Here is an 18,823-nt window from a genome sequence, read left to right on the forward strand (position 1 = left end):
AATAGTCTGACTCGCAGGTAGCAGCTTTCAGGCAGAATTACCCAGCTAATAAATCACAGCGCCAGCGTTCTGCTAGAATCCTATAGCACTGTATGAAGAGACAACACAGGCTTAGGCTCAGCGGAATTTGTTGCTTCCTTCTGAAGATAAGATCGGAGGCCTACCTTAAATTATGAATAAACATTGAGCAGCAGTGGATAATGCATGGCATGCCTCAGTGCCTCCTCTATACTTCACTCTAAACCTAAATTAGAGCCAATTCTAGGGCGCACACAGAGGTGCCAGGAATGGGAAACTACAGGTCTGGAAAGAATGTGTAATGTTCATGAAGCAGCAAAGAGAGTAAAGTGTTTATTGCCGTCCAAGTATTTTCCCGTTTTGTTTTTATCGCTGGGACTAAAGCAACTACTTAGGATTATCGACGGAAATTAAAGAAAATTATTTCATTAAAGCCTCGCCAGCTTGCATTCTACAAGTCAAATTAGCCAAGCAAATGAATCTGATTTTTATCTGCCCGAGTGAGAAAGAAAATTATTTTATGACAGTATGCCTTAACATAAAAGCGGGCGATGCTTTCCTAGGGAGGAACCGGCATTTCACGTAGCATAAAGTCTGGGAATTGTCTTAGTTATCGTAGCTCAGAAGGGAGGGGGATTAAGGAATGTGGAAATGGTTTCTATTAAATATGGGTTTGGAAAATTGAGGTAGGGCTTAGTGAGACTTGTGGTTTTGTACTTCTGAAATGCGGTTCTAAATAATAGTGCAGTTATGCTCAGTATATAGACAATTGCTTACATAACAATTGCCTAATACAATCTACTTATTCAATATAGTCAGTCAAATCAAAACAGGACATTGGTTTCTAGAACAGAATTTAAGCAGCAGGTTCCTAATAAAAGCCCCCAACTAGAGCTAGATCTGTGTGAGGTCTTATCATATGGCCAGTACCAAAAATGTGAAATACCAGTATCCTTATCAGAGACCTGAGGCCTCCGTCACACGTCTGTATGAAATGTGTTTGTGAAAAACAGGTACCGGTGTTATCCGTGTCACCTGTGTGTCAACCGGGTGTCCATTTTTACCATCAGTGTGGTCATCAGTATTTTTCTGGTATGAATAAAGAAAGAAAGAAATTACAAAGCTTCTCCCAATGTGTAGTAGGTAGAATAATACTAACAACATAGCAAATATTTCCAATCAGAAATGTATTAGAGTTCTCCTGATTCACTATGTCATTTACCCAATGTGAAGGGTATTGCAGTAGCTTAGGTTTCCATGGTCAACAACTAATCGTGGGGCTGTCCACTACTAGGACAACTCATTCTTGATCTAAATGTTTGGCCCCAATAAATTAAAAAAAGCTTGGACTCCCCTCCAGTGCCGGTACAGTTCCAGCGGTGTCGGCACTCACTCTCCCAAGGCTCTCGTGCGATTGTTGTGACATGAGACCCCGGCACCCAGTCAGTGCTGGCATTACTGTCCCTGCCTTTTGTCAAATTGAACATGAAGAGGAAGGGACAGTATCGCCAGCACTGATCTCCGACTTCCTCTTTATGTTCAATTCGACAAAAAGGTGGTGACAGTGACACCAGCGCTGATGGGGCTCCAGACTAATGCGTCACAATAACCGCCCCGGGGAGAACAAGTGCTTACATCACTGGAACAGCACCAGCACGGGAGGGGAGTATTAGGTTATGTATATTTTAGGGGGGGGGGGTCGAAGCGTGAGGTATGACAAGGATTGTCCAAGTAGTAAATAACTTCTTTAAGGTCAGGGTCACACTTGCGAGAAACTCGCACAAGTCTCTCGCATCAATACCTGGCACTGCCGCCGGCACTCGGGACCGGAGCGTTCAGATGCATAGAAATACACACAGCCGCATACTCCGGTCCCGAGTGCCGGCGGCAGTGCCGGGTATTGAGGTGCGAGTTTCTCACAAGTGTGACCCCGGCCTAACTGTCACTATATGAGTGGTCATAACCATGGATATGACCACTACTGCACTGCCCTGCACATGGAGTAAGCAACATAGCGAATCAGGAGAACTATATTACATTTCTAATTGGAAGAATTATTAATACACCTACTACATACTGGGATAGGATCTTGGATATCAGAATACCGCTTTCAGGGTATAGTCACACATGGTGTCTTCAGCTGCATTTTACAGTTCTAAAATCTCATTCACTTGCTGCATTTTATTCCTTGCATTTCTTGAGCTACTGGGCATTATTTTTTAATCGGCAGCATATCAAGTCTTTCAGCATTTTTTTCACCAATTCAAATGAATGACAAAAACTCAAATGAAAACACTACAAAAACGCACATTTTTCCTAACACTTGTTTTTGGTGCAGAAAAATAGGCAGCAGAACCGCTGTGCCTGACTATACCGTAATAGAGCAGACTTGCAATACTAGACACAGCCTACAGAGAAGTGTGGCGCTGTTTCTCAAGTAGCCGTGTTTTACTACTCCTGTACAGTTTTAAAGGACGCGGTGCTTGCTGTTAACCTAAAGCTGGAGAATCTGTGAATGGAGATGACAGCAGGAAATGTCCTCTGAAGATGGACAGGAAAAATGAAAAAACTTCAGCTCTTACAAGAGACTTTCTTTGCAAAAGATATACGCTGATATTTTGCCCATATCCCGCTGCATGGAAATGACACAGGTGACCTTTATATTCATGTTTTCATCGAACAGGATTTCACAACCCGGCCGATGATTGTTCTGGAGTATTTTACACTTCAGTCGTCCTCTCGGGGACCTGCTGGACCACAGTTACCCATTGTAATGTGAACAGCATCTCCAAAACGAGCGAAAAAATGCAATGAAACATAAAAAGATCTAATAGCAAATCTATCTTGTGTAATTGAAACTTAACATTCGGACAAAGGGCAAAGAGCAAAGTCCTGTACAAATAGCTTCGTCTCCATGAGCTCAGTGGATTAATGCGGTAACCCCATTAGCAGGTAATTGCTGCATATTTTCTCCTGAAGACTGCAGTTATTGGGCCCTTATCTGTACAGCACAGTCTTATGCGGTGTCACAATCAGACCATATTCTCAGTAATATTCACTAATTAGATGCCATTACGGAGGTCAAAGGAAAAGACAGCTAATCCTCAAGTAATTTGCTCAAACATTAATATTGCTGTTAGTATCTCATCCATGTTCCCCTGAAGCTGGAATATCTGGGAAAGGGATAAAAGGTCAAGACAACTCCACCCTGTAAGGCTAAACTCACAAACTGGAGGACCTCAGAAACCGGCATGTAGTATTCATTCTCCATGTAGTGGAGAAGTAATGTGGAGTAAAATCACACAATTATGGGGAGAATATACATCCTACACTGGCTAGATGTAGGATCAAGGTTCCTCCACGGCAATTTATCTACCTGTGTAAAAGGTCCCCGAGTGGAGCACTGAATATATCTGTAAGGAAGATAAATCACCAGCATTTGTTTGTACAGGGGATGTGATAGTTTACCGAACATTGCCTAAATGCTCCTTTGGCACAAACGTGAATAACGGCTCAATAAACGGTTTGTGACACTGATGGTGGGAGAAACCGAGCTGGTTCAGAGTTTATATTAGGACTTGGAATCATAAGTCCCTTCCCGATTAATAGCGGAGAGCAGAAAATATTTGTTTCATTTTTTCTTTATTAAGTGAAAATGTACTGACTACTTATAAGGTAACGTTCACATTTGCATTGTTGGGCGCAAAGCACAACGCTGCGTTTTTGGACGCATGCGTTGCCATAAACTAGTAATGTTCTTGAATTTTGGCGCAGGGAAAACGCTACAAGTAGCGTCTTCCGCGCCCTGTCTGGTGCGTCAAATTTACGCATGCGTCGTAAAACGCAATACAACGCATACCGGCGCATGTCCATGCGCCCCCCATGTTAAAGATGGGGGCGCATGACGCATGCGTCGGTATGCGTCGACGATGCTGCGCCCAACAACGCAAATGTGAACGTAGCCTAAAATGTATTTCAAAAAGTCAAGTATGGGGTTCTGTACTTCTCAAATTATTACATTACATCAGAGGGGAATTGATTCTTATGACATATTCCAACAAGACCAATAACAATTTAAGAAAAAAAGTGATGGAAGTTGTTCCAGGTCTTGTTACTTTCTATTTGGCCAAAAGTTTTACCAGTATAAAATGAGAATAGATATATATTCACACACATAGGCCATATGGTGGAGCGGTGTAGCTGTAGCCTCAGCATCATCATCATTGCTGGCACAGGGCAGGAAGCGATGCCACCATGCAGCGAGACTACCTGTCTAATGCTCCTCTGCAGCTGCACACAATGTGGCTGGATGGAATCCCATTGGTTAGAACACATTGGTAAAATTCCATCATATCACGTGTCTAATGTGTATTACAGACGCAATGTTGGAGACTGGTATAAACGTCTGTCTTATTTGCTTTTTCCATGTTTCCACTGAAATTAAGAAACACCAATGGTACCAATTGTCCTACAGGTTGTGCAGTTCCTCTTCTTCCTTCTGCTCAATCTGACATTAGACGTTTAGAGATGCTAGTTTGTTCAGTTAGGAGAGGTACAGTGAGTGAGGGTCACACAACAGTTTTTGGCTCATCTGAGAAAAATTGCTCTGATTATGCTAATCACACTCTGATCCAACTCCGATCAGAGCGTGATCAGAGCGTTATGTGATCATCTTGGAGGAGGTGGAGAAAAAAAAAAGGTTTCTCCAACTTCTCTATTTCGTCAGTCCGTGAAAATTGGACCACACTCGGACGTTTAGTTTGAATTTTTCCACAGACCCAAACAGTTGAATGGGCGAGCAGGATCCGATTCTCTACGGCAAATCGTCAATGCTGAGGTTTCTCCTCCGACCAACTAGGTCTGAGGAACAAAAAAAAAAAACAAAAAAATCAGACATGTGCAGGGCCCCCCATGTAATAACACGGTGACAAGTGCCACTCAGCAAAATGACAGACAGCACTCGTTGGGTTTTTACAGTCATATGCGCTAGCCCTAGAGATGTTCTCAGAATTTTTTTTAAAAACCCACTTATTCACACATAGGAGAGCATTTAAATTCAATACTTTCTTAAGATAATTGCCTACTCTACAGTGACCACTTAGATGAACGCTGCTGAGCGTAAAGTCTGTACATGGTATTACCCCTCTTACTATCTCCCCCGAAAAGAAATGAGTATGTAACAACTCATTAGAATGTCTCCTGCTTCCACATTTTCACACCTTCTTCTAATGACAGCCTTTGGTGGTTGCTTGAAGGTTCAAATTTAGATTATTTTTATTAAAAAAATTTTTAGATTGCCTATTCTGTCCTTTTACAGTCTTGTAACCATAGATTTTAGTGGATTTGATGGGAAGAAAAAATGGATTTCACATACCTGTCTTTGGACTGATTACAAAAAATCCCTGTGGGTTACCACTTGAAATCTTATAAGTCAACTTGTCACTAGAACTGGAGTCAGGATCAAAAGCAACAATCTGCACAACGGATAAATCCTTCGGCGAGTTCTCCATGACCTCTGGGTAATACACAGGTTCCGAGGTTTGTGGTGCATTATCATTGACATCTTCAATTTCAATGTAGATCTCAATAAATGATGAGAGGGGAACAACACCGCGATCGGTGGCATAAACAGTCAGCCAGTAATGAGAAGTCGTTTCACGGTCAAGATTATCCGCAGTCCGTATAATACCTGAATATTAAAAAAAGATAGAGTGCATGGTTAATGGAAATTTCAGCACTTAAGGTTAAGTATCTTTCAATTTCTAATTGCACTAAACACATATAAAGTACAAAGTATAATCCATCAATGCGGCAATAAAGCGATGCTAATGAAAACATATTAAGAGACCTGGGAGGGGAAGTGACTCATCTCTGATATTTGGGGTGTTGCTTAAAAACTAGAGCATTATGGATTATCATTATGGTTGATACTTTTAAAATGCTGTCATATATTTTAGATATTTCAAGAACTTTTGGAACAAGACCAAATGGGACTTTAAGTAAGAGAACGGAATAAAGTGAATGCTTATGAATATCTGTGCTAAGAGTTCGAAAGTTCACACTGTATAGAGTGAGCCAATCTTACGGTGCTTCGCCAGGAAAAAGAAAAAAAAAAAGTTCATTAGGATTCCAACAAATCCAAGATGCGAAATAAAAAAAAAACCCTACATAATATGAATTCTTCACGAGAAACAATCAAGTCTTTATACGATTCAGGGCCTTGTATACTACATAACATACAGGGGAGTTTCTCCACGGCTTGGACTAGGCCACAGTCCTATTCAATAATGAATTACAAGGATTTATCTGACAGGCATGAGCTCTGGCACACAACGGCAACACATTGGCAACATCATGTCTGCAGGGTTCTGTCTCCAAGTGCTTTTAATAAAAGTATGGCCTGGACTATGATATAATTGCCAGGCCACTGTTCTTCCCCCGGGATGCTCGGCTATACAGTCATATGTGGAGCGGTTTATGTTGAACCTCCTGATACAACACAGATCCGTGTTGTTTTATGTACTGGCTACAATCAGGTCTGGAAAATATCACCAAGGGAAATAGACCAAAACAAATTTGCGTGATGATACAAAGACTTTCCACAAATGCTCCAGTAATTGTAGCAGTCATATAGCTATACTAGCGGAAAGTCAGCCAAGTATGGACCTCTTTGATATAGAGCCCAAATTTTAGCTCTACTCACTGACATTCAAATTTACTGGAAATGGCAACATAATGCATACACGATGAAAGATATACATCAAGAAATTATTTGGCGTTTTCAAGAACACAGATTTCACTGTGTCCCACAGAATCTCAAAACCCCCTAGTAGCACCTGTGAATTCATGTCATGCCAGTAATCCTATAGATGATTCTGGTAGCGCTGTATGTTAAGATCCACTCCCACTGTTCACTGACCATGACTATTTATTGTCTCCTCCAACAGTCTCAATAACGTAGGAGTCGAAATGTATGGGGTCATAAAAGGGATGGTTTAAGGGAAAGACAATTTTACATGTGTTAAAGTGTCTTAAATTAGCACTGATCAACTTGTGATATGATCAATCAAAGCTATGGCCAGAAGTCTACCCATTTAAATCTACCTTAAAAGGGTTGTCCTAAGAAGAATTCATCATAATCAGGGCAGTGAGGTTTCAACATCCTTGCACCCCTACTGAGAACAGAAGAAGCAGGGTGAAACGCGTGTCGGGGTGGAGGGATGTATATATTGCGGATACTACAGACCTTACTCATAAAAGGTATGGTAATATCTATATATACACACCAATGGACCAATGGAAGTAGATTATTGATTGATTGATTGATTGATTGATTGATTGAGTTAGCTACTAGTAACTAGTGATCATCTATCATATGGCTGACACTTGTTTGCCTTAATATTAATATGTATATGCATTATATTTGTAACAACCAGTTTTTTTCTGAGTCCCTTTTGGCACCTTTGTATCCTATTTATGCAAATTATTTACTTAATAAAGATACATATTTTATAGACAATTGTATTCACTTCTTTTGTCTTGAGAAATATCATTTCTCAGGAAGTGGTATCATAATCAATATGCTGTGACTGGATTAGTCCATTACACTTTAAATAGAGGTCGTAAAAACTAGCGTTTGGCCGACAACTTTCTCTCCAAACTCCCCCATATACAGAAAAACTTGGCTGAGCTCGCCTGTGTTCTCAATGAGATAAGTTTAAAAGGGAACCTGTCAGCCTTTCATCCTGCCCAAACTAGGGCTGTAGGAACCAGAGCCTGGCTGGACAACTGCAGCCACATATGTTTTTCCCTAAAACAATCCAACATCTTAGAGAAAGCATAGTTTGGAGATCTGACCAGGGACTAGAGGGAGAGAACTGACTAGTCTGGTAGCTCCCCGGCTGGCTTGTGTGCATACACAGGTTGTCAACCACTGGAAAAGGGGACTAGTCAATAATCTTGCTATAGTCCTTCTTTGACTCTTCAAACTGATTTATTGGAAATGCTGGCACATTTTAGAGAAATACATATTGAGCTACAATATGATCAACATGAACTGTATTGGTCAACATGAATTGACTAATACGTTCCCTTTAAGTTCCAATTACACTGCAAGATTACCATCAAAGAACGTTTGCTTCAGGATAGTCTTGCAGTTTAAACAGGCTGACAAACCAGCAGAACAATTCGCTCGTCGTGTGAAATCGTCTTTGGTGCTGCACAAAAGATCACTGTTCTTGGCAGCACTTTGTCCTATGTAAACAGGACCTGTGCTGACGACAACAATGATAGACTACTGTAATAGATCATTCAGTATGCATCTGAAGAACGGTTGGCCTATGTAAAAAGGCTATTAAACCACAGATCAGCAGACAAGTAGCAGCTGATCGGCAGTCATATAGTGTCCTTTAGGGGCCTGTGTAAATGGACCTATAGACATATCTAGCAGAATCTTTTACCCCTGCTGAACAAAAGGATCGAGCTATCAAATGCCAGCTATCTGATCCTTTTTGACCCCCAACATAATTTGCCAGGGGACAGTTGGGAAATCACCATACATAACAGATGGATCCCAGTAAGTTTCACTGGCATTTATTTAATATGTATAGGGAATTTATGGGGTAATGTCTGGATGGGGTCGCCCCTTGACACGGCAGCAACTGTTCCTAATTTAATTAGGGTTTAATAATGAAGGTGAATGGATCTGCCTTATGAAGGATCAGTATCACTTTTCCATTCCACTCCTGCCCTAAAAACATGAAACTACCCAATAATTCCAAACGAAAAGAAGATCTGCAGATGTGAGGTTATACATCTGGTGTCGGAACAATTGGGAGAGTATCATTAGACAGAAGAGCTGTAGTGTTTGTCTGAATATTGTTTTATGCTTAATGCAACATTTTTGGTGAAATTATTATGTAATTAATAGAAATGTGTGAATGATCTGTCACATCTGCTGCTGGAGAACTGTAAGCCGGTGACGTTGCGTCTGGCTTATCGTTAGGATCAGATTTGGCTTGTGTGTCGCTTATAAGTCAGGAAATAACAGCGTTGACGAAATGAACCCATTAGTTTCATCGGAACAGATTGAACTTGCTAACACTATACTCCTCGCGGAGCCTTAACTCTGCATGGTCCCGATTGCAAAGCTCTAAGAGGAGCCAAGATTAAATTAACCACTACCTACTTTCCCTTCGGAGAAAGTTCTCTAGATGTATTTTTTGTTACCCATCAGCTTATAGGGGAGATCGGGCAGTGGAGCATCTCGCAATGTTCTCATTTGAGCTAATTAAACTACTTTCACAAAAAGCTGAGGCTTTTGTTGGATCACTGCTACCCAACTGTAAAACATGTCTAGGCTGATAGATTTTCCCAAATCTTGCAACCAGATCATTTAGCAGAGAGCCAAAAGGTGTTTATTTAAAGACAAAATGGTAAAAGCTTTTATCTGAAATATGTCAACGGAGATTTTGGGGAGGAAACAGCCTCTATTTTTCAGAGGAGAAGTGATTGTTCCTGCCTAGAGAATGGTCAGCAGGCATGTTACATGGATAAATGGGAAGAGATGATGCAATTAGAGAATCTCGACTGAAGCCGCTTCTCGATTCAGCGTGTTACTTCCAGTCCACGGAATCCTTTCGAAGAGAGCAGACAGCTTCCACTGTCATCCCATTTATGCCTATTTTAATAGCGTGGCTTATTCCGGTCATCCTGCCGCCTCTGTGTCAGAACTTTAGGATAATAGTTCTATAATTGGTGCACAGAAAAAGTGCAAGCTTAATAAAGCATTCCTGAATATACAATGATGAGATATTCAAAGAGGCTCCCATAGTCTACATCAATAGTTTATTGATGATCCATACACAATTCATATACGCATATATCATTTCATTCATGGCTGGCCCTTTAAAACTGTTCATCCTAACTTTCTGGTTCACAAATAGAACGTCTGCTCTAATGAACAGCTCTGGTCTACGCTGCACACTCAGCTTATATCGTAAAAAAACGGGACAGAATGTCTGCTCTTTCGGCTAGGCGCCCCTACTCAGTTATAGGAATTAGAAAAGCAGAACGGTAAATTACTGAATATCCAAGTTTAGGAGAAGTAGCATAAACTGTTCACATTTATACAGCTTATGCCAATCATGCAGGATTAAACAGAGGATGGCGGATGGCAAAAGAAAATGATGGTACGCAGCGTTCACTAATAGGCTACTGATGATTTTCCTCCTTCACCTCAAAAATCTGCTTTTCTTTTTCACATATGTTTAAAAAAAAAAAAACACAGTAAGCCACTGAGCTGGTAATGAATCTTATCATCCCAAGAAATTGGATGGCATTATCAGCTGACTGGATCCATGTAGATGCCATTCTTGATTGTTTGACGTCCAGGTAGACCATGCTGCGGTGAGAAAAAGAGTAGATCCACTTGTGGTAATATATCAAGTAGCTTTTATTAACGCGTTTCAGGTTTGTAAAAACCTAACTACAGTTTTGTATGTAGTTTGTAGTTTTGAGAAACCTGAAACGCGTTAATAAATGCTACTTGATATATTACCACACGCGAGTCTCCTCTTTTTTTCACAGCAGCGCGATCTACTAGGACATCTGTCTACTACTACTTTTCAATCTACAAGCAGAAGAAGATACTCTGTTGTGTGCAAAAGCGGCTGCAGCAGGTGAATAATCTATGGACATCTACTGGAGTTATGACACACACACAACCCAATCTGGTAAGCAACTGCCTAACCCTCCAATTTGACTTTTAATATATTATTACCCTACTAGATGGTAACCCGATTCTAACGCATCGGGTATTCTAGAATATGTATGTATGTGTGTATGTATGTATGTATGTATGTATGTATGTATGTATGTATGTAGCAGCCACATAGTATATACCACAGGCAACGTAGTATATAGGAGCCATGTAGTATATAGCAGACAAATACGTGGCCTGTGCAATATACTATGTGGCTGCTATATACATACATATTGTAGAATACCCGTTAATACAGGCCACGCAATATATAAGAGTGGCCACGCAGTATATAACACAGCCCACGCAGTATATAGCAGCCACGTAGTATATAACACAGGCCATGCAGTATATAACACTGGCCACGTAATATATAGCACAGGCCACGCAGTACATAATACAGCCCACGTAGTACATAGCAGCCACGTAGTATATAACGCAGCCCACGCGGTATATAACGCAGCCCACGCGGTATATAACGCAGCCCACGCGGTATATAACGCAGCCCACGCGGTATATAACGCAGCCCACGCGGTATATAACGCAGCCCACGCGGTATATAACGCAGCCCACGCGGTATATAACGCAGCCCACGCGGTATATAACGCAGCCCATGCGGTATATAACACAGCCCACGCAGTATATAACGCAGCCCACGCGATATATAACGCAGCCCACGCGATATATAACACTGCCCATGTAGTATATAGCAGTGTGGGCACATATCTGTGTTAAAAAAAAGAATTAAAATAAAAAATAGTTATATAGTCACCCGCCGGGATCCAGCGAAGCTCTGGCGACGCGCGTGCGGCTGCTGCCATCCTCTGTTCCCAGGATGCATCGCGAAATTACCCAGATGACTTAGCGGTCTCGACCGCTAAGTCTTCTGGGTAATTTTGCAATGCATCTCTGGGAACGGAAGCTGGCGGCAGCCGCGAGCGCATCGTCGGACTACGGAAGGTGAGCATAGCAGGTTTTTTGTTTTTTTATTACTTTTAACATTACATCTTTTTACAATTGATGCTGCATAGGCAGCATCAATAGTAAAAAGTAGGGGACACACAGGGTTAATAGCAGCGTTAACGGAGAGCGGTACCCGTGGCCCGTTACCGCTGGCATTAACCCTGTGTGAGCGGAGGGGAGTATGTGGGCGCCGGGCACTGACTGCAGGGGAGTAGGGAGGGACTAATTGGACTGTGCCCGTCGCTGATTGGTCGCGGCAGCCATGACAGGCAGCTGGTGAGACCAATCAGCGACCCGGGATTTCCGTTACAGAAGTTGCAGACAGACGGAAGTATCCCTTAGACAATTATATATATAGATGTGTGTGTGTCTCCCATTTTCTATTCTTGATTGTTGAAAGCAATAGTGGACAACATGCCATTCTCCACATTACCCGCCAACATCCAACATCATACTAACCTACTGCATAGTCTGGAAAAATTCAATGTGATCACTCATGAGAATCTCAAGTTGGGCCAAGTGTAGCAGTGCCCCAGGCTATAGCAAAGACTGAGAAATGAAAACTATCAGCCCCCCTGTCCTTATTCACAACCCACTTCTCTTAAATTTTCTTTGATCTTCTACAAACTTATTCTCATTACCTCCTGAACAGCAAAAGCCATGAACATCTCTGTCAAAATCCTATGACCACATTGAACTTGAAGTCTCGAATTCTCCTACATTCAAAGAATTAATCTTACAACCTTTCAAAATAACTGGTTCTTCTATATTTAGAGATTATGCTCTAACGACTTCCATGTAACAATTTTTTTTTTAACGTGTTTACTTTTTTTTCGATTACAGACTTTTTTTTCCCACTCCACACCATCTCTCCGGTGTCGGGGCTGTGTTTCCCGGTAGACACCTGACATTGCCTACAAGTGACAATCAGAAGCCGCGGACCATGTGCAGCCTTTTCATCAGAGCAGATATCTGCTGTGATGAAATACTGAAAAGACATCAACCAATTAGAAGGGCTGATTGGCTGCAGCGGTCTAATGTCATTTTACTGCTGGGAGACGCACTGCCAATATTGGAAAAATAGCACCGGATCGGAACATAATATTTTGTTTATTTTATGGTGGGCAATGTAGTTGTGAAGAAGGGGTTCTCCAATAACAGATGACCCCCTTTATTGCTCCCTTCTCACTAAAAGAATCATTCTTACAGACTTGACTAAGCTCTATCTACAAAGTGGTGGATTGTTCGCAAGATGCGATCACAATTCTGACTGAAGCTCTGATGCATCATGAATATCTAGGGTGTCGGGTGAATTAGGGGGATTTTGCCCTTCTCACAATAAGTCCTAAATAGTCTCTTGCTTTACTGTGAAGTAAATCCATAGAAGCACCCGAGATAGGAATGCTAAATAATTGGGGTTAATCATTCTCTACGAGGTTCTTGCAAGTCATGATTTCTTCTCATTCCCTCTTAAACAAGATGAATTATGGCTTTCCGGGCTCTGCCTGTACATAGTTGTAATGCTTGGAATGGCTCTAGGCTGGAAATCAAGTCGTCATCATCTAACAATAACTGGAACCTGCAACAACCTGCCTGGTGTGTGATGCAGAAACACCTTGTGAGAAATCTAACAATGCCGATCAGGGAAAAAGGCCATCCATCAATTCTAACAACCTGTCAACTCCCAGGAGTTCAAACAATTGACTATTAAACATAAACTGAGCATTTGCCTGATTTCTATGAGAAAAATGGCCATTATTAAGGAATTTCTAACATAAGCGAGTAGTAACATTAACTGTATATATAATAGATAGGAAAGTATAAAGAGGCTAAAATAATAAATATTACTGAAACAATACGTTAAGAAAAATGAATGGGAAAAGCAAACATTCCAGCGCTGACCTCCCAGGGGTACGCAGCTAAAATCATGGTATTAACGCTACTCTTACTATATCCAGGGGTACACTGCACAAATTATCCTATTACCTGTAATGTGATTACAGGACATCAATCCAGAACCTACAACATTTGGAAATGTCAAACTGGTTTAAATGGTCATTGTCATTTCAATCCCCTGAAAGCGGGTCTGTCACCAGATTTCCCATTACAAAATAAACGCATTAAATAGACCTCTTGGACCTGACGAGGCCAGCGTACTTACCGTACTTTGAAAATCCATGCCAGGATGTCTCTATAATCTTATTAAAAATGTTTCCTCCTAATAATAAACTAACATATCAGGAGTCGTGTTTAGATACGCGTTTGCATTCTGATCTCGATTTGATTCTACGCACTTTATTTGGATCTTTTGAGTTTACTAATCCCTATAAACACAAGCGTAAAATAAATCGTTCAGATTTTCATCCAGAAAGTTGGACAATTTTCCCTCACTGGTCATCCATGCGCAAAATGTTTTTTTTTTTTTTTTTTTTTTAAAGCAGCAGCTATTAATCACTTAGGCTAGGATCACATTGCAATCTGTTTAGCGGATACGCTAACGGATTGCGCTAACGCAATGTCCAAAAAGGGATTGAATCTGGCGATCCCGCTAGCACAGATGCCCGATCTGCGCTAGTGAAGAACGGACCAAGCAGCGTTCGAGGTCCGTCCGAAAATAACAGGACATCGCTGACGCATTCCAAAAAAGGCATGCGTCAGCGATCCGCTAGCACATTGCAGTCAATGGGTGCGCTAACGGATCCGTTACATAGCGTTAATTGCGACAATTGCGCCATGTAACGGATTCCATTAGCGGACACCCATTAACGCAATGTGAACCTAGCCTTACAGTCTCCCATGGTATGTATCCGTAAAAATTGGATGTTGTACTGTGTCCAATTTTTTTGTGTGCATCCACAGGCTTGAACGGATGGGTCTCATCCGATTTATGGAAGAATCTAGTAGATGATGAGATTTTTTACATACAGATTTTGGGAAAAAATTTAAAAAAATTGCTCATCTGCACTGCACTATTGAATAACCTTGGTCCGAGCGAGCGCTGTCCGCTTTTTTCATGAACAGCGCTCAAACCAAAAATACGCTTGTGTGAACAAAGCCCTTGCAGTGTTTTGTGGATTGAAGCATTGTTTACCGGGTTCATTGGTATTTTATAACTAAATTTCTTTCATTTTATACTGCAATATGTCAGTATCATAGACGTATCTATTATTGGGGATCGGTCTACAGATCTATTGATTGGACTGATGATTGGGAGGACATTATTATTGTGTATTGGAATAGTTTTTAATTGCTTTCCATTATTGAATTGACATCATTTGCTTATATTCTTTAATAAAATAAATATACCGTATATATGATCACAATGTGCACACCTACATATATATGGTCTTTCCGTTCTTTGAACTCAGAAAGTAGATGACAAGATACAAAAAACAAAAATGGGGACAATCCTTGCACCTATAAGGGCAGGTTCACACTAGGCATTTTATTCAGCTTTTTGATCTCTTGTTTGGTGCAAAAAAAAAGTCTTAATGTACAGAATCAGGTTTTGGCACAAAAAAAAAAAAAAAAAAACACTGCAAAACTTGATCCCTGTGGATTTTCAGCGTTTTTTTTTCACCACCCATTCATGTCAATGGTTGAAAAACGCTGAAAAAAAAACAAACAAAAAAACAAACAAGTGACATGCTCTATTGTGCAAAAAAACATGCAAAGCACAATGTCTGTGTGAGAGATTTCTGAGTTCTCAGACATAGCAGGTACTGTAAAACGTAGCCGAAAATTTGCACAAAAAAAGGCATTAAAAAAAAAAAACAGTGAACTTACCCTTAGACTGACATGTGGATGAAAAATCGTTTTAACCTATTTTGGAGCATGAGAGCTGTCAGAGCTGCCTTTACATGGCTTGGGGTGTAATCACAGGTACGGTTTTATCTCTTCAGTCCTCCTGCATTCCTAAATGAAGTTTCCAGGACGAGCCATAAATGTCCTCACAACAGTCTGTCTGCCAGAGATTTGCTTCCTGCAGATAGGCCTGTAAGGCTACGTTCACATTTGCGTTCTGCCGGGCTGCGTCGGGCGCAGCCGCAGCGACGCATGCGCCCCTATATTTAACATGGGGGCGCATGGACATGCGTTTGCATGCGTTTTGCGATGCATGTGTTTTTTTTGCCGCAAGCGTTAGGGCGCAGAGGACGCAGCAAGATGCATTTTTTTGCGTCCAAAATTTGGCAAAAAAGGACGCATGCATCGCAAAACTATGCATTTTAGCGTGCGTTTTTGTTTGCGTTGTGCGTTGCGTCGCCGACGCAACATCGCACAACGCAAATGTGAACGTAGCCTAACATACCTGCCTCTGATAGAACTGCATTATTCACAGATGCCCCTATAATGGCCAGAAAATGCCAGAAATGCCCCGTAAAGTGCTGAAGGCATGCCTGACGTAACGATTATGAGGAGGAAAACTATAAAATCTCCCAGGGCAAGGTATCCAGTAGGATTTCTTATCCAATAAGACACATTTTAGATTACAGTTACTTATATAGGGGAAGGGGTTAAAGACAAAACTCATCCAGGTATATACAGTAGATCGTATATATGAATGGTCGCGGTTTGACTGCAGTGACCCTTACGACCTCTAAAACAAAGGCCGGCCGTTATAGTCCATATGTCACCCACACTATCTGTCCATCTTATGAGAAAAGTTGAAGATGGGAGATAATTTAGTATAATTTTCCGTGACTAAAACTAAAGACTACAATACAATACTCACATAGTGATACAATAAGCTTTTATTAAAGGGAACCTGTCACCCCCCCGGGGGGATGGGGCGTTTTTAACTAAAAGAGCCACCTTGTGCAGCACTAATGCTGCATTCTGTCAAGGCGGCTCTTTTAGTTCGGGGTCCCTACAAACGCTGAAATAAATCGCTTATAATGTACCCCTCATACCTGAATTTTTCAGGGGGGGGCATGTCTTTTCCCCCCTGACACAAACGCCTCCCAGCCGTCACTCAGGGCCCCTGTGCGCCACCTCCATTTAATTCCTGAACGTCCCCGGCGCCTGCGCTGTACGTTTTTTTTTTGTTTTTTTTTCGGGCATGCGCAGTTTGCGTTGCCCTTCGAACTTACAGCACAGGCGCCGGGGACGTTAATGAAGGAAATAGAGGCGGCGCCTGGCGCACGGTGGCCCTGAGTGACAGCTTGGAGGCGTTTGTGTCAAGGGGAAAAAGACATGCCCCCTGATAAATTCAGGTATGAGGGGCACATTATAAAAGTGATTATTTCAGCAGTGGCAGGAACAAGAACTAAAAGAGCCACCTAAGACAGAATGCAGCCTTAGTGCTGCACAAGTTGGCTCTTTAAATTAAAAAACGCCTGGGGGGGGGGGGGGGTGACAGGTTCCCTTTAAAACTTTCTGACATATTCTAGTCACAAATAATTTTTTTTTTTTCTTTAAGAGTGCCTAGCCTGGCATGCCAGAGTGAGGAGACTTATAAGCCATGCATGCTCCTATGGAAAAATAAATATGCAAATGATCTCATCGGAGAGGAAGAGAACTAGAACTCTACCGCCACCTATTGGAAGCAGTGATCCTAAAAGTAAATATTACCATTTTAACAAGCCTTGCAATAAGATTAGATAGAAGCCAAATCTGAATCCCAGTTAGCTTTTATCCCAAGTCATATTGCAAGGCTCGTTAACTGGTCGATAGTGACTTAGGATTGCTGCTTCCAATAGGTGGCGATAGAGTTCTAGTGTTCTTCCTCTCTGAAGAGACAATTTGTTTATTTAAGTCAGTTCAAGGCTACGTGCACACGTTCAGGATTTTTTGCGTTTTTTTTGTCGGTTTTCCGCTGCAAAAATGCTAAAAAAAAAAAAAGCTTACATTAAGCATCCTATTATTAGAAAGCAATTTGCATTTTTTGTGCACATGTTGCGTTTTATTCCGCAACAAAAAACGCATCGCGGAAAAAAACGCAGCATGTTCATTAATTTTGCGGAAAATCTCCGAATTTGCCACTAAATAATGTAATAGTGGTTCAGCTATGTGCACACGTTCAGGATTCTTTGCAGAATTTTCCTGAACAAAACCGGATTTTTTCTGCATGAAATCCGCTCGCGTTATCGCATTTTATTCTGCGTGTTTTTCACGTCTTTTATGCAGATTTTTCCAGAACTTTCCACTACTATATTATATAGTGGTAAATCTGGAGATTTTCCGCAAAATTAATGAACATGCTGCGGTTTTTTTCCATGATCAGCGTTCATCCATTTTCTGAGAAGTGGGTTTAGTAATGGAGACACTCAGACTTATGAGCCCCTACACTTTTGATTTGACTCTTCAATGAGGGCAGAGCTATGTAGAACACAACTGAAGGGACACAGGATTCAGAGAAGCACTGTTGTCCCATAGTTTTACCGATCAGTGGGAGTTTGATCAATCACAATGTTCGACAGATCAAATGTTTTTCAAAACTTGGAATAAGTTTTAACATGCATTTTGCTTCTTGTCAGTATCTTGTCAGAAAATTTGTAAAATCCATAAAAGACATCTCCAGAGAGAGGACATATCAACCTCACATTGAACAAATGGGATTGATTATAGCTCGCAAAATCAACAGACAGCCCTCGCACACCCGCCTGACCAAAGAACTGAGGTGAGCTTCCAGGGCTGCTGAGCGCAGATGGAAAAGATCTCACTCCAACGAGCACTTCATCACATTCAAACAGTCCCTCACTACTTAAGACCACACTCGCCACAGCAAAACAAACCTACTTCTCATCTCTCATATTCTTCCTGTCTCACAACCCCAAACAGTTATTCAACACCTTCAATTCTCTCCTCCGTCCCCCAGCACCTCCTCCCTCCCCGCTCATCTCATCTGAAGCCTTTGCCTCATTTTTCAAGCAGAAGATTGAGAACATCAGAGACAGTTTTAGTAAACAACCCCCAGAACCCTTCCTCCCAACTACCCAGCCCTCCACCTCCAAAACCAATTTCCCCACCATTACAGAAGACGGACTTTCCACTCTACTCTCAAGATCGCATCTCACCACCTGTGCACTTGATCCGATCCCATCCCACTTCATCCCAAACCTCGCCGTAGTCTTCATCCCAACC

General features: G+C 41.5%; 1 protein-coding gene across 3 annotated transcripts in view; it reads right to left on the minus strand.

Annotated features, from left to right (window-relative positions):
- FAT1 (FAT atypical cadherin 1) overlaps window positions 1-18,823 on the minus strand; it is a 244,376-nt gene that overhangs the window by 171,867 nt on the left and 53,686 nt on the right. For all 3 annotated transcript variants that reach the window (XM_069744372.1, XM_069744371.1, XM_069744370.1), the window contains exon 3: window positions 5,393-5,707. In XM_069744372.1, the coding sequence (XP_069600473.1) occupies window positions 5,393-5,707 (315 nt within the window). The remainder of the gene's footprint in view (window positions 1-5,392; window positions 5,708-18,823) is intronic.

This window comes from Ranitomeya imitator, chromosome 1 (assembly GCF_032444005.1).
Source record: "Ranitomeya imitator isolate aRanImi1 chromosome 1, aRanImi1.pri, whole genome shotgun sequence".
Classification (NCBI taxonomy): Eukaryota; Metazoa; Chordata; class Amphibia; order Anura; family Dendrobatidae; genus Ranitomeya; species Ranitomeya imitator.